Source organism: Mustela lutreola, chromosome 16, assembly GCF_030435805.1.
Source record: "Mustela lutreola isolate mMusLut2 chromosome 16, mMusLut2.pri, whole genome shotgun sequence".
In the NCBI taxonomy this organism is placed as follows: Eukaryota; Metazoa; Chordata; class Mammalia; order Carnivora; family Mustelidae; genus Mustela; species Mustela lutreola.
In genome coordinates this window covers 59,108,973-59,129,893 of record NC_081305.1, presented here as the reverse complement: position 1 = coordinate 59,129,893, position 20,921 = coordinate 59,108,973, and the positions used below count along the sequence as shown (strand labels likewise).

General features: G+C 47.4%; 1 protein-coding gene across 4 annotated transcripts; it reads right to left on the bottom strand.

Moving 5' to 3' along the window:
- Positions 1-3,399: 3,399 nt before the first annotated feature.
- ZNF229 (zinc finger protein 229) lies at positions 3,400-20,456 on the bottom strand. Of its 4 annotated transcripts, none has more exons than XR_009348696.1 (6): positions 20,416-20,456; positions 12,781-13,026; positions 12,571-12,629; positions 7,804-7,930; positions 4,838-7,395; positions 3,400-4,420 (listed from the first exon to the last, which is right to left on the bottom strand). XR_009348696.1 is itself a non-coding variant. In XM_059152172.1 (5 exons), exons 2-5 carry the CDS (start codon positions 13,013-13,015, stop codon positions 5,162-5,164), a joined length of 2,655 nt encoding a protein of 884 aa, XP_059008155.1. In that variant the 5' UTR covers positions 13,016-13,026; positions 20,416-20,456; the 3' UTR covers positions 4,683-5,161. The 4 variants fall into 4 exon arrangements, 2 of the variants coding, with proteins under 2 accessions (XP_059008155.1, XP_059008156.1); XR_009348697.1 differs by having other exon boundaries at positions 3,400-4,417; XM_059152172.1 differs by lacking the exon at positions 3,400-4,420 and having other exon boundaries at positions 4,683-7,395.
- Positions 20,457-20,921: the final 465 nt, after the last annotated feature.

Below are 20,921 nucleotides of genomic sequence, written 5' to 3'. Positions count from 1 at the left end.
AAAGTTTCTTTTTGTGCCATCATGGGGGAAGAAAACTGTATAAGGATTTCACCAGAGGCCCACAGTTCTGGCCTGGAGGAAAGCACCAAAAAGAAAAAAACAAAAACAAAACCCACACACACATACACAAAACCGGTGAGAACATCATCTCTTTGCCACCTTTAGTCCTATACTAGACAGATAATTGAAGACCCCCACCTCCTAGCAGCTGGCCAGAGCGGGACACATCATATCCATATATACAGCCTGGCGTTGCAACTCATGACACATACAGGGGACAGCAAGATTCTTTCGGATTAACTCTGCCTTTTGATGTCTTGATGTTAGTTTCATGGCAGTTAAAAAAAAAAAAAAAAAAACTAGCAAGATCTGCCAGAGAGACGGGAGTGACCTTTAATTTTGGCAGATCCTAAAACAGTCCTTTTACAGGATGGAGGAAGAGTTTTCCTTTGACATGCTTCAGTAGTATCTGTGATTCTGTGTTAAGTATGTCAAACTTCCACATCTGAGTTAATTTATTCCTTCTAGTCTCTCCTTTTTTTTTTTTTTTTTTTTTTTAACCTTATTTTCTATTACTTTCCCCCTTGCCCATTTGGTCCACTAACAGGTCGGGTCAGTAGTGTCCCCAGTGCTTAGACACACAGTGCCTGACACATAGTAACTACTGATTAGCCAAAGGTCAGTCAGAAATAACAATTCGAGAAGTTGGATATGCAAGCCCTGCATGGCCGTATTACATGATACCATGTTACACTGTGACACTGGGGTCCAAGGCAAAGCCAGGCTTAGCTTGTTTTCATAGCTCTGAGCAACACATCTGAATGCAGGACATCTCCCAAGTGAGAATAAACCAAATTTAATTTCTGACCTACCATGATACACCCTCATCCTGGTAGGCTGAAATACTGAGTTGGTGTATTTCATTCTCCATCTCGTGCTGGAATAAAAATAGGCTGGGTTTTAAACCTTGGATATTTATATTCAGGCTAAGGACTGTTCTGAGGAACAGTTACAATTTGTCTGGACCCACAAAATCTACTCGGAAATAGGTATCTTGGGACACCTGGATTGCTCAGTCTTTCAAGTGTCTGCTTTCGGACCCCAGAGTCCTGGGACTGAGCCCTCCCTGCTTCTCCCTCTCCTTTTGCTCATGCTCTCTCTCTCTAATAAATAAACTTTAAAGAAATTTAAAAAAGGGAAACATATTCTAAGTCTCTGACTCTACCTTATAAAATGATCACTCATCACCTGTTGGCAAAATACAATGTTACTATCACAATCAACTTTATATTCTATACCAGACTTATCCGCCCTACCAACCCCCTTCAGCTAGAGAAAACTCATTCACCATTATTCTTTGTAGGCTACCAACCATTCAGTTTCTGACTCTGCCCACAGAGGGTGTTTTTACAACCCTCCAGATGCCCTGAAACTTGTACTAACCTTCCTACCATGCAACACTCAGAGAATGACAACAGAGTGACATCTTTACTTTTCCTGCTGATTTTGCAGAAAACGCACTGCAGTTTAGTGTCTGACACCAGCCAATCCATAGTGGTGATAGCACTCCCCTGGACACTTGTGTACCCCTTGCCTCCACTGAAATAGCAGCAGCTGATCGGCACCTGGGTAAACTTTAGGCAACCCAGTGGGACCTTGAGGACAGCCTCTAGCTGGTAGGATGGTTAGAACACATCGACGAAGGTCGCCTGTTGGCATGATCGTTCCATCGGAATCATTTGCTCATGCTGTTAGTAGGTACAGTGGTTTGAAGACCCATCCACAGGTTCTCTGGTACTTTTTGTGAGGGGTAGAGCCTAATCCCCCCACCCCCGAAAAATTAGTGACCCCTAAGAGAAGAAAGTGGAAGTGATGGTCATGTCGGAGCCTGGGTCACGGAAGGCCCTGTGGCTTCCTGCTTGTGCTCTCCAATCTGGTCACTTGCCCTGAGGGAAGTTAGCCGCCATGTCCCAAGGCCCTCGGGTCGTCCTGTAGAGATGCCCACGTGGTGAAGAACTCAGGCCTTTTCCAACAACCACTGACGAACTGAGGCCTCCTGTTCAAAGCTCTGTGATGCCCAGAGCCATCTGGGAAGCAGATCCTTTCAGTGCTGGTCAAGCATCCAGATGCTTAGCGGCAGGCAGCCAGCATGTAACAACTACTTCCAGAACACTGGGGAGAGACTGCCCAGACCAACTTAAGAACCCATGGTCCTCCCTTTTTTTGTCTTGTTTTTTTCCTTGCCTTCCTCTGTGTTCATCTGTTTTGATTCTTAAATTCCACATCTGAGTGAAATCGTACAGTATTTGTCTTTCTCTGACTTATTTTGCTTGGCATAATACCCTCTAGCTCCATCCACGCTGTTGCAAATGGCAAGATTTCATAAAAACAGAGAGGGAGGCAAATCCAAAGACACTCTTAACTCTAGGAAACAAACTGAGGGCTGCTGGAGGGGAGGTGGTGGGGGGAATGGGGTTACTGGGTGATGGGCATTAAGGAGGGAACTCGATGCAACAAGCACTGGGTATTATACACCACTGATGAATTATTAAATTCTACTCCTGAAACTAAAAACAAAATCAAAATTAAAATTTTGGAGCTTTTAAAAATGCATAAAATAAAATTACAGAAAAAAAAGGAATCTGCAGGGCAACTGGGTGGCTCAGTGGGCCTCTGCCTTCAGCTCAGGTCATGATCCCAGGGTCCTGGGATCGAGCCCCCGCATCAGGTTCTCTGCTCAGCAGGGAACCTGCTTCCCCGCTCTCTCTCTGCCTGCCTCTCTGCCTACTTGTGATCTCTGTCTGTCAAATAAATAAAATCTTAAAAAAAAAAAAAAAAGAATCTGCAATCCTCCGTAGGAAATCCATTTAGAGAGCTGAACTTTTCAACTATAGACCTTAAGGGTCTGAGGGGTAGGGTCTGTGTTCTTTGGCTGTAAAACCCATGCCACGACTGGAACGATGCCGCTGCTATTCCCCAAAACACCTGAGATTTTTTTTTTTTTTTTTTTTCCCAAGCCCCTTTGGAAAGCTAACCATTTCAGCTATGGACACTTTGCTAAAAAGTTACAATCATTAAAGACATATTCTTTAACTGTTCATTTAGATAAAAGGGCCCTCCCCCACCTCCCTGTCGCACCTATAACTGATTCTTTACGCAGTGGCCCAGGCAGCAGAGAAGAGCTCGGCCCACACAATGCCCCTGGTGAGGGGGTGAGACTGGAGGGGCCCCATCCTGGTGCACTGCCTTCTAGAAAGCCAGGCTTGGGGGCTCACGGTCCCAGAGGGCCAGAATGTAGAGCAGAGCACCAAAGTTCCTCCCAATTACCCAGGTCAACCTCCTTTCCAACCAAGCCAACAAAAATGATGCATCCAGTTAAGAGAGCATCTAAGTCACAAATTTCTCCATTCATCTGTATACCTTATATTTGGTACTTAGGTGCCAAGTACACAGTAGAAAAAGCAACAGCAACAAAATTACAGAGGCTGTGACATGGATCTTTGACATAAGGCACTGTTCTGCCAGACTTTTTTTTAAAAAATAGCTTTACTATTGTTATAAAATTGATATATGCTCTTTGTTAAAAAGTAAAATATATAAAAGTACATGAATGTATTACACACCCCACATCCCACTTACTAGAGATAAGCAGTTATCATACTAACCTTTCACACATTTTCATCTCTCTCGCTCTCTAAACATATGCACGCAAAATGTATTAACAAAACAGGGCCATATTAAAATGGTTCTCCAACTTTCCTGGTTCACAATATAATTTTTGGGCAACCTTCAATGTCAATGTATGTGTATGAATATTTTTAGTGATTTTCATTCATTTACATGTGCCTTAGTTTATTACACTTGGAGTATTTTTTTTTTTGCTGTTAAGACAACGCTAAGAAACTCAGCCATACGCGTACATCTTTTTCCACATGTGCAACTATTTCCCGAGTATCTCTTACTCCACACTTAATGCCACTTCAAAGGTTAATACAAACTGAACTTGACACACTGACGCTTTCCCCAAATGACTACTTTTTTCACCCCCACCAATAAATTCACAGGTGCATGTTTCCATAGATTCCCCACCGATGGTGGCTCTGGTTACTATTTTACCACAGCTGTTCCGACAAGTTAAAATGGTGTTTCTGACTCTTTAAGATGCTCTAATGGTTGCCTTGTCTAAGAACACTATGAATGAAACGGGGCAGAAGAATTATATTCATAACAATAAAATAAATTAACCTATAAATTCAGTGCAATGCCAATGGGCTTTTGCTTTTAAACCCAATAAAATGAGGAGCACCTGGGCAGCTCAGTCACTTGAGCATCCGACTCTTGATCTCGGCTCAGGTCTTGATCTCGGGGCTGTGAGTGAGTTCAAGCCCCATGTTGGGCTCCACGCTGGGTGTGTAGCCTACTTAAAAAAACAAAACAAAACAAAACAAAACAAAACCACAAAACAAACAACCTGATGAAATGAAACGGCCCCGCAGTTCAGTAACTTCTCTAGGAGAGCAGTTTATCTCTAGGAGATAAAACACGTTCACCGCAACGGGACATAAAAAGCGTGATGGAGACACATCACCCAGACCTGCAGAGAGGGGGACCCTCCCACACCCCCCCTCCAACTGTTCAGGCTCTTCTAAAAGCCACTGGCCTCAACCAATAGTAATGTCACCTTTTGTTGTGTTTTTTTTTTTTTGTAAAAACCATCTTCTAAGACGTACACACAATATTGGTTTTGGTGAGGTAAGCACTCTTTCCTACATCTGTCCCATCCCATCTGTAGGTATTCCCACCCCCACCCCACAAGGAGTCCATGCCCACAACCTACTCATCATCATTCATAAAAGCTCCCTCCTGAGCCAACTCTGAGGAGAGTGACGATTTTTACTGAGGCCCCGTCCTACTTCCTTGAGGACAATCCACCATGCGACAGACTCTTGGGGACACTTGGGGGCAGAAGCCTGGGACTCAAGTGCTCTTCCCATTTCTCAGCCTTTCGGGTCTTCGCTTCCCCTTCAGAAAGGGCCACCATGACCAGGTCAGTCCCCTTCCCGTCAACCGTGGCCGACCCTACACACCATGTTTCCAAAGGCTTTCTCCCGCACTGGCGCTCTGACGACTAGAAAGCTCGGGGTGCCAGCCCCACGCACGCCTACTTGTCGGGTTTCTTGCTGCCGTGCACCCGCTGATGGTTCCGCAGGCCTGAGCTGTAACTGAAGCCCTTCCCGCACTCCCCGCACTTGTAGGGTTTCTCGCCGGTGTGGACTCTCTGGTGCACGTGGAGACAGGAGCTTCGGCCAAAGCCCTTCCCGCACTCCCCACACCTGTAGGGCTTCTCGCCCGTGTGGACCCTCTGGTGACCCTGCAGGTGGGAGCTCTGACTGTAGCCCTTCCCGCACACGTCACACCTATAGGGCTTCTCCCCGGTGTGCACCCTCTTGTGACTCAGAAGCCCTGAGCCGTATCGGAAGCCCTTGCCGCATTCGTAACACGTGTAGGGCTTCTCGCCCGTGTGCAGCCGCTGGTGGGTGCGCAGGTTGGAGCCATAACTGAAGCCCTTGCCACACTGGTCACAGGTGTAGGGCTTCTTGCCTGTGTGGATCCGCTGATGCTTGTAGAGGCTCGACGTGCAGCGGAAGCCCTTGCCGCACTCGGTGCATCTGTAGGGCTTCTCGCCGGTGTGGACCCTCTGGTGAATGAGGAGCCCGGAGCTGTAGCTGAAGCCCTTGCCGCATTCGGCGCACTTGTAGGGCTTCTCGCCCGTGTGCGTCCTCTGATGGATGAGCAGGTCGGAGCTGTAGATGAAGCCCTTCCCGCACGCGCCGCACACGAAGGGCCGCTCGCCCGTGTGGACCCGCTGGTGGCTGTGCAGGTCCGAATTCCGCCGGAAGCCCTTCCCGCACTCACCGCACTTGTAGGGCTTCTCGCCAGTGTGGACCCGCTGGTGCACGTGCAGGTCCGAGCTGCGGCCGAAGCCCTTCCCGCACTCGCACTTGTAGGGCTTCTCGCCCGTGTGTAGCCGCTGGTGCCTGAGCAGCCCCGAGCTGTAGCTGAAAGTCTTGCCGCACACGTCGCACTCGAAGAGCCGCTGCCCGGTGTGGACGCGCTGGTGCGCCTGCAGGTAGGAGTTGTAGCTGAAAACCTTGCCGCACTTGTCGCATTGGTAGGGCTTCTGGGTCGCGTGTGCCTTCTGGTGGCTGCTGAGGTGGGAGCTGCAGGCGAAGCCCTTGCCACACTGGCCGCAGCTGTAGGGCCTCTCCCCGGGGTGCGCGTGCTGGTGCTTGTGCAAGGCCGACCTGGCGTAGAAGCCCTTGCCGCACTCGCCGCACGCGTAGGGCTTCTCGCCTGTGTGCAGCCGCTGGTGCACCTGCAGCACCGAGCTGTAGCTGAAGCCCTTGCCGCACTCAGTGCACTTGTACGGCTTCTCACCCGTGTGTACCCTCTGATGCACCAGCAGGTTGGAGCTGCGGCCAAAGGCCTTCCCGCACTCCTCGCACACGTAGGGCTTCCTGCCTGTGTGCACGCCCTGGTGGATGAGGAGGATGGACTGGTATCGAAAACCCTTGCCGCACACGTCGCACCGGTAGGGCATCTCGCCGGCAGGGGCCCGGGCACGGCGGGGGCCGCGCGTGTTCTGCCTTGGGCCCCAGCCCCTCTCTGGACTTTTAGAGGCTTTCTCCACCGAGGGAGGCCTTTGGGGTCTCTCAAGGTGGGCAGTCGGCCTCAAGCCCGAACCCAACTCGTTTTTGTGGCTTCTCTCTCTCCAGGGCCCTCTGGGATCAGTGGGAACGCATGACTCTTCCCTGAAGCCGTTTCCATGTTCATTTCTTGTCCAGTCATGCTCTGGGGGGTTAGGGCGATGATGAAGTACCAGCTTTTTAATGCGGTCCTTTCCACACTGACGGCAATCACAGGGTCTCTCTGTTTCAGGTAACCTGTGGTCATCGTGACGTGATATCCAGCCGAAGCCGTAACCGTCCCCCTCATGTTTATATATTATATCTTGCCTGTCAAGTTTTTTACACCTTTCTCGAATGTTCCATGGCTCGTTCACAAAGGCTTTCATCCAAGAATCTTGAGCGGGTACCACTCTTACAGCTTTCCATGGTGGAAACGCTCGATTTTCTGAACCGATGGGTCCCTGAAGATTGCCAACCAAATTGTCAATGTGTGGACCCCGGGCAGGGGCTCCTTCCCACCCTTGGCAGTGAGAAGTGTCTTCTGAGAACTGGAAACTTCTCCCTTGAAGATTTCCTCTATGATCCCAACTCCCAATTAATTCACCAGCCACCTGTTCCCAGATTTTCCAGCAGGACACCTCTCTGAGGTAATGGCCCTTTAATTCTCTTCCTGGAATATACTCCATTTCCTTTGTATTCTTGTCTCCTGTGGGGTGAAAGACAATTCAGAGATGAGGTTATAAACACAAGATGGTCAGGGATCTCAAGCCAAGTCAGGCTTTCAGACTCGGACCAGTAATAAGCCGAGAGCAAAATTCACCTATGTGTATCCTAACTACCAGGGCACTTCTTTTATGTCTGAAAAAAAAGAAGAGGGTCCTGTTAACACCCTTTGAAGCTAAATGTGAACACAATCCTACTAGTAACAAACTACATCTCATCATCTACTTGCCAAGCAAGAAATTCCCAACAGATTTCTGCAGAGAAAATTCACCTCTCCACGTACAGCTGTCGTTGCTAACAATAACGATAACATCCAACGTTACTGCAACACTCCCCCATGTGCCAATGATGCCCCCCAGAATAACACCGATTCCCCAAACATTCCCCTTACCCACAGACAGCAGGTTCCTGAAGTTCTCCAGCATCACGTCTCGGTACAACTTCCTCTGGGCGGGGTCCAGCAGCCTCAGTTCCTCCTCAGTGAAGACTACCGCCACGTCCCTGAAGGTCAATGGCTCCTAAAAGGTGAAACACTGTTAACACCAACACCTGCCTGGTGAACAGTCAACTTGGAGTCACTGAGAAGAGTAGGCAAGCCAGCAGGAAGCTGCTCCCTCTGGCAGGTCAAACCAAGTTTTGTTAATGTCTGATGCTAATAGTGTCCATCGTAACCAACGGATCTTCCATGTTATCCCAAGAGCAAAGCACGGAACCCTAACTACTCTTTGCTCGGGGTAAGCACTTCTGAAGGCAATTCCATGGAGCTACCATTCTTCATACGGTTGGTTCATTTAACTTGGGAGAATACCAACTTCTCCTCCACGATGACTGTGCCAACAGTGCGTAATGTTCGCGTGCATCCCCAAATCACCTTTTCCACCCGAACGACTGGTCTTCACCAACCAGCCCCTTGTCCCTCCCTCCCCCAGAAGCTGGGCAAATCCTGCTCTTTGCTGCCCTAGCCCACACCCCCCTCCACACACACGTCTTACATGGGCCTCTGTGTCCGTGCTGAACAGAAGCAACTGAGATGTGTCTATGCAACTGTGTCCCCAACCTGCTGAGACCCTACGAATCACGCTTTGTCATCCTCAGGTATGAACTGAGCCCCAGGGGTTTTTGTGAAGGAGAACTGGAGTATGAACGCTTTACTAATGCAACACTCTGAGCACTGCAGAAATCACAGTGATTAAAAACCCTGTCCTCGGGGAGCCTGGCTGACTCAGAAGAGCACGCTACTCTTGATCTCGGGGTTGTGAGTTCGAGCCCCATGCTAGGTGTGGAGATTACCAAATAATAATAATAATAATAATAAACTTGAAAAAAACTCCGTCCTCAAGGAGTCTATAAATCAAGACACAGGTTAGCAATGGTCTTCGAAATCAGAGTTTGTGATCTCTTCTGTTCCGTGGACTGATTTGGCAGTCCGGTGATACTGCGGACTCTAACGCAGAACAATGTTGTAAATGCGTAAAATAAAACACAAAGAATTGCTTTAAAGGCTAATTATATGGGAATACAATGTTCAAAAATAATAAAACACAAAAGATGTGCTTCTTTGTACACATTAAATATCAAGAATGAATCAACTACTGTATTTTCGAAATAGTCACGAGTGTAATACTTTGAAACATCTACATCAGCTAAGACTTGGTGTGGCTAAAAACAAAAAGAACAAAGCAAAACCAGCAAAGGGAAAAGCCCTGTGGGGTGAAGTCTGGAGGAAGCCAGGTGCCAACAGGTGTGCTGCTGTAACCTATCGTGGCCATAACTACAACTACACACTGAGTCCCTCGGGTCCGGCAAATCTCTGAACGTGGGGGTGGTCTCAGGGACCCCCGAACCAGCAGGTGAAGTAACCTGGCTGGGGTCACACAGCCACTTACAGAGGTCTAGTTCTAGCTGAATACTCAGTCTAGTTCCAGAGCCACTAAGCCTTCACAATTGTCCTATGAAGGCCAAGATGTGTATCACCAGGGGACCAGTGAGTCTATAAAGCAGATGATATTATAGCTTATATTTACAGAAAAATGACTGTAAGGCAGGCTCTAGCCTAACAATGTTCCTTAAAGATTTATTTATTTATCTGTCAGAGAGAGAGAGAGAGAGAGAGAGAGAGCGAGAGCACGCACAAGCAGAGGGAGCGGCAGGCAGAGGGAAAAACAGGATCCCTGCTGAGCAGGATGCCGGATGCCAGACTCCACCCTAGCACCCCACAATCATGACCTGACCCTAAGGCAGATGCTTATTGGACTGAGCCATCTAGGCGTCCCTCTAGCCCAAGTATTTGTGTATGACTGACCTCACTTAAACCTCAGAGAACTCAGGGACAGTGAGAGCTTTCTAGAGTGTTGGAAATGTTTTCTCGTCTGCTCTATTACCAGTAACTACTCACAAGGTAGTGACTAGTGCCACTGGTGAGAAACCTGGGGTCTCAGAAAGGCAACATTATTTGTCAAAGACCATGTATCTAAGAAGCAATGAGTGAGGACTAGACCCAGGCAACCTCGCTTCTCCATGCAGAAACGACTCTGCTATCCTGTCATCCCAGTGAGGTCAGAGGGGCCAGACCAGAGGAACCCACCTCCTGATTTTGGAAAAGGAGTGCCACTGAGAGAGCACATTTCTGAGCAGAGTCCTTGATCAATCCCAAGACTAGAGGCAGTGTAACAGTAGGGAGAAAGCTTGGGCCAGAGACAGTCCATCTGACAATTGATTAAATTGATATGAACCACCATTAACTCCCAAATTTTTATACCCAGCGCTGTCGTCTACACTGAGCCCTGCCAACTCCAACTATTACCTGGGTGTCTAAAAGGTATCTGAAGCAGAAACAGCCCAATCAGAAGTGAGTGTCTCCTCCCAAATAGTCTTCTAACCTCCTTGATGTGGGTAAACACAAGCATCGTTGACCTTTAAGGCATCCTCGATTCCTTCCTTTTCCTTATTTCTTACTCTTATTCATTTAAAAAAAATCTGCCAATTATTATTTCAGAGTAGATTTCAAATCTGTTTCTCCCTATCATTACTTCCACCTCTCTAATCTGACTTGTCACTGTCGTTTGCTTAGATGACTGCAGAAACCTTCTCTCAATTCATCCTGCCTATGCCCCTCAAGACACTTGAAAGTGATGATCTTGTTTTTAAACTGTCTGCTACCTGTTTCCCCCTTCTAGAACACCAGCCCCACAAAAGCAGGAGCATTCTATCTGTTTCGCTCTCTGATACATCACGAGGGCTTAGAATAATGTTTGGCCCACAGCAGGTGTCCAACAAATGTTTGTGAATGAGTAGGGAAAGGAAGAAAAAATAACTTCTCAACTTAGAAAGTTCAATGTTCGATATAAGTGGTAAAACAATACGTAGACATACAAGTAACTCAGCGGACCAGAGCACAGAATGCAGGAACAGTCCCGTTAAAGGAAAGCGAAGTCAACAATGCTTTCCTTCTTCCAAATGTATAATATATACACCTATTAAATATATAAACGTGTACATGTATAAATACACACAAAATATACAAATGATAAAGGCAGTACTTTAGTCGACTTGCATATGAATGAGAAAGATAATAAACGGCACCGTCATGATTGGCTATCCATCTTCAAGAAAATGAAACTGCATATCTTACACCACTTACAAAACCAAGTTACAGCCATATTAGAGATTAAAACGTTTTTAATCTAAATAAAAACCCATTTACATGTCTTTTGGGTTAAGCTTAGAACACATAAGGCCTTCGGGAGCTAGGTATGGAACAAGATTTTCAAAAGGGAACTAACCAATCATTTAACAAGGTGAAAATGTTACACTTCTTTATGGTCAACTCACCATTCACAAAGTCAAGAATGAAAGAAAGTAACCATTCACACTTCAGATGGGTGAGTTAACAGCCCTACTCTTGAAAGAGCTCCTTTCATTAATTAATGCAAATGGGCAAGAGCCTTTCCTAAGCAATTCGCAAACAAAAAATATAACAGCAGCAAACATAAGGAAGAGCTCCTCACACACCGACCACGTGACGAACTATAAAATACATGGGAGGTCTCAGCGACACAGCCTCCTCCATCAGATTAGCAAAAATGTCTAGTGCTGGGAAAGCCTTGGTGGGGCTTGTGTGTGCGTGAGAAAGAGAAAGTGCGAGCGTGTGTGCATCTTTCTACGTCCTAAGAGTTTCATCCACTTTATCTCCCTGGACAGCAGCAGAAAATCCACAAGAAAACAAACGAAACCGTAATATTCCAGCAATCCAGTATCAATCCAACAAATGACATGGAGTCCACTCCACGACTTTTTTTTGTCTTTCTTTGCTATTATGAACAACACTGCAATGATCATTCTGCAAACACGTGCTCTGATTTAGAATGAACTTGAAGAGTGGGGCAGACGTACACAGAACTTCCAGAAAGGCTAAAAATGCGCCTTCCGATTGCATGCATGTGCCCGTTTCTCCATCGGGATCACAGTGAATGCTGATCTTTCCAATCTTTGGTCATTTGCTTAAAAAAAAAAAAAAAATCCTACCTTGTTTTAATCTGTACTGCATTGACTACTAGAGGTTGATCATCTTTTCATATAATTATTGGCCGTTTGTGTTTCTTCTTTTCTTCCTTCCTGAACAAGAATGCTTGAGCATTTGAACCCCTCTTCCGAAAATAAAGATACTATAATTTGTAATTTTGTCATAGACGAAATGTCTTTTCCTCTAATATGCTCTCTTTTAACCTGGTCCATGGGGTACTTTTTGGTAGGGTGTATCATCTGGAGAATATAACATCTGTAAATGAATCCGAGAAAGGTCCCACGGAGGACAGAAACTCAGGCAGAGATGGATTCATTACCTGGAGTCACCTCTCTGCTTAATTTAGGCTCGGGCCCTTAGAGAAAATGATTATTGATGGGCAGGAACATGTAGAGCAGAATGGCAAATGACAGCCATGCTGACCTGGATTCAAATCCAGGGTTCCTCGCTCATTTCTTTCTTTTTAACCCTGGATCCCATCACCTCTCTCACATGGCTACTTTGTGGATACACGCAATGAGCAAAGTCATTACTCGCCCAATACATTGTTTTCTCTGTTCCCTTTTACCAATGGAGGGGACATTTTTATGCTCTGACGCCTGGCGTGTCATTTCTGGAGAAGAGATCTCAACCCACCTGAAACTCGGTCTTGTCCTCTCCATCCTGAGAAAGGGCTGAGGCTTGAGAGCGGAGAGCTGTAGGAGGAGAAGGAAGCCATAAGAAGAGGGGGCTCCCGCCTGGGCTCACTGACACACACACACTGGATCGTTCTCCTGCACCTCACTCTTCCTCTTTCCACGCCCGGCTCCGATCCTCCCCCACCGCTCCCCCTTCCTGAACTCGCACCTCTCTCCCCAGGCCTGGAGGTCCAAGTCTCCATGGTCACCTCTCCTAGGTTTTCCCAGGGTGGCAGCGATTTCATTTCTCCTCTGATCTTCCCAAGCCTGAGAAGCAGAAGATCCAGGCCTCCTTCACTCTTGAGGTTCTCCAAGCTCTGACGAGGAGTGTTGGGATGGCTCCCTGGGCTCAGAGGGAAGGACCTGCCTCCACCTTCACGCTCCACAGCCTGGTTGGTTCCCATGCTCCAGGGACCTGTGGGCTCAAGAGGGAAACTTGACTTTATGCAGGCCTTTCTTCTGGGCCCCAGAGCTCTGGGTCTCCAGTATGGTGCACACCCTCTGGACACCGACTCGGTGGGCGCTTACTGAGTCGCTGTACGCATAGTCCCTGCTCCAGAGAGACCCACGGTCCACAGAGTCAAGAACACTGCAGATGGCTGCAGACAGTCTGAGAGTTTCTGCGGGGAGGGCCTAGCAGCAGAAGTGTCGCAGTGAGACACAGGGCCCTGCAGCAGGGTACAGATGCCACAGACACGAGACCTGTGTTCTGTGAAGGGGACTCTGGACTGTGAACGCTTTACTAACGTGATACTCCGAGCACCGCAGAAATAAGAACAATCAAACATCCTGTCCTTGCGGTGCCTGGCTGGCTCAGTCAGAAGGAGTGTGCTACTCTCATTGGGTGCAGAGATTACTAAAATAATAATAATAATGATAATAAACACCTTAAAAAAATCTCAGTCCTCAAGGATTCTATAAATTAAGATACAGATTAGCAAAGGTCTTCTACATCAATTTGTGATCTTTTCTGTTCTGTCTTGACTTACAGACTCTTACTCAGAAGAACGCTATAAATGTAGAAAATAGAACACACAGAATTATTTTAAAGCCTAATCATACTAGAATACAACGTTCAAAATAATAAGATATCAGGGATGTGCTTCTTTTTACACATGGAAATATCAAGAATTAATTAACTACTGTATTTTCAAAATAGTGATGAGCATAAGTAATATTTTAAAACATCTACACCAACTATAATATAAAAATATCTATGATTTACATGGATAGCAGATTCATGGGTTCTGATAATAACTACTGTGGTTTGTCACCTGCATTCATAATGAAAGGAAATGCAATTTTTTAGTTCAATTAGTGTTTACTTTTTCCCCACTCAAGTTCATGAACCCTCTACATTACACCCATGGACTGGAGTTCAAAAGCTCTTCTAAGGGAGACCTTCTGCTGCCACCAGATCAAATTAGTCACTCTGGGACCCAGAACTGCTTTAAGTTGCTGGCTTGCCACCTCTCACACAGCTGCCCTGTTAAGATCTCTAAATCATTGGGGTACCTCAGTGGGGTCTATTGGTTAAGCAGCAGGCTCTTCATTTTGGCTCAGGTCACAATCTCAGGGTCCCGGAATCGAGCTCCATGATGGGCTCCGAACTCAGCGGGGGAGTCTGCTTCAAGACTCTGTCTCCCTCTGCCCTGCCCCTCGCTCATACGTGCGCTCTCTCTCTCTCTCTCTGAAATAAATCTTCAAAAGGGGGAGAGAAAGAGAGATCGCTAAACCATCAAGGGAATGGGGCCTTCTTCCTCTATTCATGTTCTCCATTTTGCAAGGGCCGGGCACATTGGGCACGTTTAACAAATTCCATCACCAGGCTTGAGGCAGAGAGAAGACCCAAACTCTTGGAACCAGCCCGGGACCAGTCAGTAGGCAGCACAAACACATGGACTGCCAGTTCCCTCCCTTCCCCTCTTTGCCTGACCCACTTCCTCCTGAGACTCAAACCACAGGGTAGGTTCAGATAAACACAAAAAAAGCACCCGGGGGGCCCCTTCCAAGACACTCCCTACACTCGATGGTTTCAGGAGCTCACGTCTCCACTTTGCCCTTAACCATCCAGTCCCAGACCTCTGCACAGCCTGCCCCGGCCAGCGCCTTCCAGTCTCCCAGTTTGCACACTGCCCTCCTGCACAAGGGACTGCCCTCTGAAGCAAGTGTGCAAGACTGGGCCGCCTATGGACCGCCTACGGGGAGGACCGAGGTGTGTAACAGTGTCCTCCAGACCGCTGCCATTGAAACCCAGCCCCTCAGGACCCTCTAGGAGGGTGCTCCAGAAACTTAACCTTCTCAAAAATCACCATGACAGATGGCTGAAACAGACCTCAGGAACCCAGCCCCAAAGATGCTAATTCAGCAGCTCTGCAGTGGAGCCTAAGATTCTGTGTTTCAAGCAAGTTCCTAAGTGAGGCTGATACGGCTCCTCTGGACCCACACTTTATAGAAGCAGTGCTAACACACTCGCGTGTCCTTTGCCTGGCTCGCTTCCAGGGCTTTCTAGTTTACACAGAATTTCCTCATGGTTCCTTCTCATATCTCCGACCTCCAAAAGCCAGGGCTGCCTCAAGCTTCAGTGCATGAAGTCTCTCTCTCTCTCTACTCATTCCCTTCCTCACTGAACCCATCCAGCCTCGGGACGTCAAACAGGGTCCATACGCTGATGACTCGAGGCCAACTCGACGTGTCCACTTGGCTGTCTAGAAGATGTCTCAAACTTAACATGCCCCAAACCAAGCACAGATTTGTCTTTTCAAATAACCACGCCACATGTTTGTTTGTTTGTTTTTTAAAAAGATTTCATTTATTTATTTGAGAGTTCACAAGTAGGCAGAGAGGCAGGCAGGGGGAGGGGGCCAGCAAGCTCAAGCTCCCCATCGAGCAGAGAGTCCAATGAGGGGCTCGATCCCAGGACCCTGAGATCATGACCCAAGCCAAAGGCAGAGGTTCAACCCTCCGAGCCACCCAGGCGCCCCAAGCCATATGTTTTGATGTGGTCTTTGATTTTTTTCCCCCTCTTCTTCATACACCACATCCAACCATCAGCAAAAACCTTCAAATGCTAGCCAGAATCCAACCAATTCTCTCACTACTGTAACGGTCCAAACCACCATCATCTCTTGCCTAAACCACTGAAGTTAACTCCTAACTGGTTTCTCTGCTTCTGTTCCTGTCCCCCTACAACCTACTTCCTACACAGCAGCTGGGATGCTTTTTTCGTTTTTTTTTTTAAGGTTTACTTACTTGAGAGAGTGCACGCGAGAGTGCATGTGCACAGGGGGAGGGGCAGAGGCAGAGAGAATCTCAAGCAGACTCTTTACTGAGTGCAGAACCTGGTGCAGGGCCCAGCCTCATGACCTTGAGGTCATGACCTGAACTGAAATCAAGAGTCAGATGCTCAACCGACTGAGCCACCCAGGCACCCCTGCTAGAATGATCTTTTATTTTTTATTTTTTTTTAAGATTTTTAAAATTTATTTGACAGACAGAGATCACAAGTAGGCAGAGAGGCAGGCAGAGAGAGAGGCAGAAGCAGGCTCCCCGCTGAGCAGACAGCCCGATGTGGGGCTCGATCCCAGGACCCTGGCATCATGACCTGAGCCGAAGGCAGAGGCTTTAACCCACTGAGCCACCCAGACGCCCCTAGAATGATCTTTCAAAAAGACAAGAAAGGTATGTCACTCCTCTGGCCAAGAACTTCACCTTGCTCAAAACCTTCACGAGTCCTATCGATAGCCAAAAGATGCCACACTATCTGACCTCCTAATACCCAACTTCCCATTTACTTTTCCTCTTCTCTTTGGGCTCAGCCACTCTGGCCTCCTTACTGTTGTTCACATAGACCAGTCAGTCCTACCCCCTGCCTTGGGGCCTTTTCTGCTGCTCCCTTTCTCCAGGGAAATGGGCTTCTCACTTCCTTTGGGTGTCTACTTAGCACCTTTTGAGTGAAATCACCACCTGTTCACTGAAGTCATATCCTGATAATCCTACTTACGATTGCAAGTCCCTCTGCCAGCCCTCCCAAAGCATCATCCCTGCTTCATCTTTCCCCATGAAACTTATCACCAAACCTACGATCTGTTGGTCTCATTTACTATCTCTCTGTGCCCATGATAATCAGAGCTCTATGAGGCCTGGGATTTTAGTTTGCTCGGGGCACAACATGGGAACCCAACACATACATCAATGGGAAACTGGGACCAAAGTGAACTCAGCCCGCTGATATTTGGATCCTGGGATCTTCGATACCAGCTACAGAGCACAATGGTTTTGTCTGCCGTGTGTTCGCTTAGTCAGTTACATGCTAAGGACCACGCTGGGCCGGTTGGGACACAGTGGTGATCGGGGCAGATGAGGACGGCGCTCGAGCAGCTGCCGTTCTAGCTGGGAAGACTGCACACATTCACTGGAATTCTACCATGGATCAGGTGCTTGGGTTTAAAGAAAGATACCCCTTTACCATATGGGGCTCATCCTGGGCAGAGAAAGCTGACCAGCACCACTGGTGAACCGGGCAGTGGGATAAAGAGGTAATGGGAATGAGACACTGGCAAGGCAGAAACAACAGGACTAGATGAACGATTACACGCGCGGATGAAAAGGAGAACTGAAACAGGAGTCTGGAGCTAAAGTTTAAGGAAAATGGGTAAATGATGGTGTTTCAATCCAGACAGCAAGACGGGAGAGGCAGGGCTGGGAAGCTGCAGGTCTTGACTCTGGATGCTGGAGTTGTGGCCTGGGGTAAGTTCCGGCTCAGCCACTCTGTAGCCACATGAACACTCGGAGACAAATCGCTAAAGGAGTCTGTTCCTCTGCCGTGAGGACGGTACTTCTTACTCGCAAAGTTGCAAGGATTCAGTCTTTCTTGCGCGCATACACATGGATATGCATTTGAATAAAGCTCATAGGCTAGTACATGGCACCTAGAAAATCCTCAGCCTACTGCTATCATCGCCGTTAACTCATTCATCTTAGCACTAACCTAGGAATACAGGCACACATCTGTTTAACGAAGACTTATTTGGTGTCTCACTATATCTCGGCGGTGTAACAAACATTCTGGACACTGAGGCAAATAAGATGGACAAGGCACTTGTTCCTACGGTGCTTGCATTCTGGTAGGTAAACCAATCTACAAATAAGGTGATTTCTGAGTATAAAAAGGGCAATGACGAAAATAAGACCGACTGTTTACGAACCAGAATATGGGGGCTCTGGGACAGAACACAGGAGGCAGGTGTGGGAGGGACAGCATTAATCACGTTGTCGAGGATGGTCTCTAAGGCCGATGTGAAAATAAATCAGCCGCGGGAAGATTTGGGATGGGAAGAGTACAGAGGGAGGGGCAGGTGCAAAGGCCCTGACTTCCGCTTACAACACCTCAGCATAACCGGTATAAAATAAACAATTAATGCCTAACATTACAGTTACTATAATTATTTTTTCCCTGTACCTAGCACAGCCCTGAAGTAGTGTAAGCCTGAATGATTTACTAACCCAATGGACAAGTATGAGAAGCCAGGGAGAGCTACACTAAATCAGGACACCGGGAATTGCCCCAGCTGTAGAAAAACCCACTTCTGGGGGGAAGGCAGCCATGCTGAGGGGCCTGAATGGGCATCTGTCAAGACCACGGTATGAAGAGTGAGGTCAGGAGAGCAGGCCCTTGTTTGGGAAGAGAAGTGGCACTGCCATAAAACAACAAGAAACCGAAATTCTACTCCCTTGAAGCTCTTATGTCAAGAGACCAGAGGTTATTCATTTCTCTTACACCCAGTTCTGAGAAAGGAACAGTCCCAAGAAGGCAAAGCCATAAATAAAAGTGAGCCAGGAGGGGCACCTGGGTTGCTCAGTGATTAAGCCTCTGCCTTCGGCTCAGGTCATGATGTCGGGTCCTGGGATTGAGCCCCACATTGGGCTCTGCTCAGCGGGGAGCCTACTAACACCCGTCTCTCTGCCTGCCTCTCTCCCTACTTGTGATCTTTCTTTCTCTGTCAAATAAATAAGCAAAATCTTAAAAAAAAAAAAAAAAAAGATCCAGGAGATAACAATGATTTTATCACTCTTCCCACCACACAACATGGACAAATCTCTGAGCCCAAGCTGAATGGAATCTAGCCTTCCTGTAATCTACTCCTACTTCCAGGAAGGGGACCTCTCTCCCTATAGGGCTCAGACAGAGGGTCCACACCATTCCTGCCATGGGCCTTGTCTACAAGCCTGCATTCACTGTAGCTCCCAGGAGACAATCACATGGCCAACAGACACGTGAAAAGATGCCCAACACCACTCATTATCAGGTAAATGTAAATCAAAACCATAGTGAGATATCACCTTAAACCTGTGGGAATGGCCAGACTCAAAAAGACAGGACGTAACAAGTGTCTGTGAAGATGTGGAGGAAAAGGAATCCCAGTAATACAGAATGGCACTGCCATTGTGGAAAGAGAACAGTAGGGAGGGTCCTCAAAGAATTAAAAATAGAACTACCATATGATCCAGCAATTGCACTGCTGGTGCCGGGAGAGCCTAAATATATACCTAAAGATATACCATGTTCATTCAATTAAAGGTTGTGGGGCGCCTGGGTAGCTCATTGAATTGAGCCTCTGCCTTCGGCTCAGGTTGTGATCTCAGGGTCCTGGGTCGTGATCTCGGGGTCCTGGGATCAAGCCCCGCATTGGGCTCTCTGCTTGGCAGGGTGCCTGTGTCCCCCTCTTTCTCTGCCTGCCTCTATGCCTACTTGTGATCTCTCTCTCTCTGTCAAATAAATAATAATAATTTTTTAAAAACCTAGACTAGTCAAAACAATCCTATTCAAAGAAAATTTGGGGCAAAATTTGGACTCATTCCTTCTGACTTTAAGATTTATTCTTTTTTTTTTTTTTTTTTTTTTTTTAGAAGGAAGCAGGCTCCCTGCTGAGCAGAGAGCCCGATGCGGGACTCGATCCCAGGACCCTGAGATCATGACCTGAGCCGAAGGCAGCGGCTTAACCCACTGAGCCACCCAGGCGCCCCTAAGACTTATTCTAAAGCTACAGTAATCAAGAAATAGTGATATTGCAATAATGGAGAAAAAGATCAATGAGAAGAGTCTTTACAACCTATGGAGTTGAAACAACTGTTAAATTCGTACGTACCCCACCTTAAATCATAAACAAAAATGCATGCAATACGATTAAAGATCTACTATTAAAAAAATATTTGAATTGAATTCACACAACATCGTAATGTTGTGGGACAGAGTGGAATTCAACCCGTGTGCCTCAGACGCTGCAATAAAACAGACCTAGCACCACCACATCAGCAAAACATTCGCTTAAAACTTGTACGGCGCTTAATAATTCTCAAGGGAACACATACAGAACATGAGAAATCAACTTCTGCAGCTCCTTATGGAAATGACTTCACAGAAAAGTCCGAAAATTCATGCAGAAGTGGGTGTGCGTCCACCGTGAAAGAATTCCAGATATCATCAATCTGAGACTGCCTGCATTGGAGTCTCCCAAACCAAGCGATGCACGTCTTAAAGCCACAACTGCTGACCTGAAACTGCGGCTTCCAAAGCTGGGGGTGCGCAGCACAGCTGCCCGAGCCCCGCCCCACTCCATCCCAACCGGGGATGCCCAGGGCATCCGCCTCCTCAAACCTCTCCTTCGCCAGGCAGAGCTGTCGAAATCCCCTGACTCTGACCTCCGCCACACGCCCCCTCCCCCGAGTTCCTAAAGACCCAGCCCCTGTCCCTGCGGCCGGAACCAAGACCTCCAAGAAGCCCCACGTCCCATAACCTACTCACCATCGCAGAAGAAATTATGGCACTGCTGCGGTGGCCGGAAGCGGAAGTGGGCAACTCGGGAGGGCCGGGACTACACTTCCCAGAGCCCTCTGCGGCTCAGTGCAGACCTTGACGTAAAAAGCGTACACCTGAAGCCCCGCCCAAGGCCAGGTGAGAGGCTGAGTACCCAGCCGGTGTGTCCTGGTGTGTGGGAGGACCCACGATGTTCTGGCTCTCAGCTTGGGAGCACCACTATACCTTTTTCTCTCTTTCCTTAAAAAGAAGTTATTACTCGCTGCTAACATGTTCACGTTGTGTCCATGTGAAAATCTGACACTACTCTCCAGCAGATGAATCCATAATGCCATCACCAGGGGACATAAAACAATGATGTTTTGGTATACATTTTATATGTATGTAATATACATTTTAATTATATATATTTCAATTCCAAAAACACTGCATGATCAACGTGAAGAAAAGATTGTAAAATGAAAAAAAGGAGGAAAAGTAAGAAAAAGAACTAA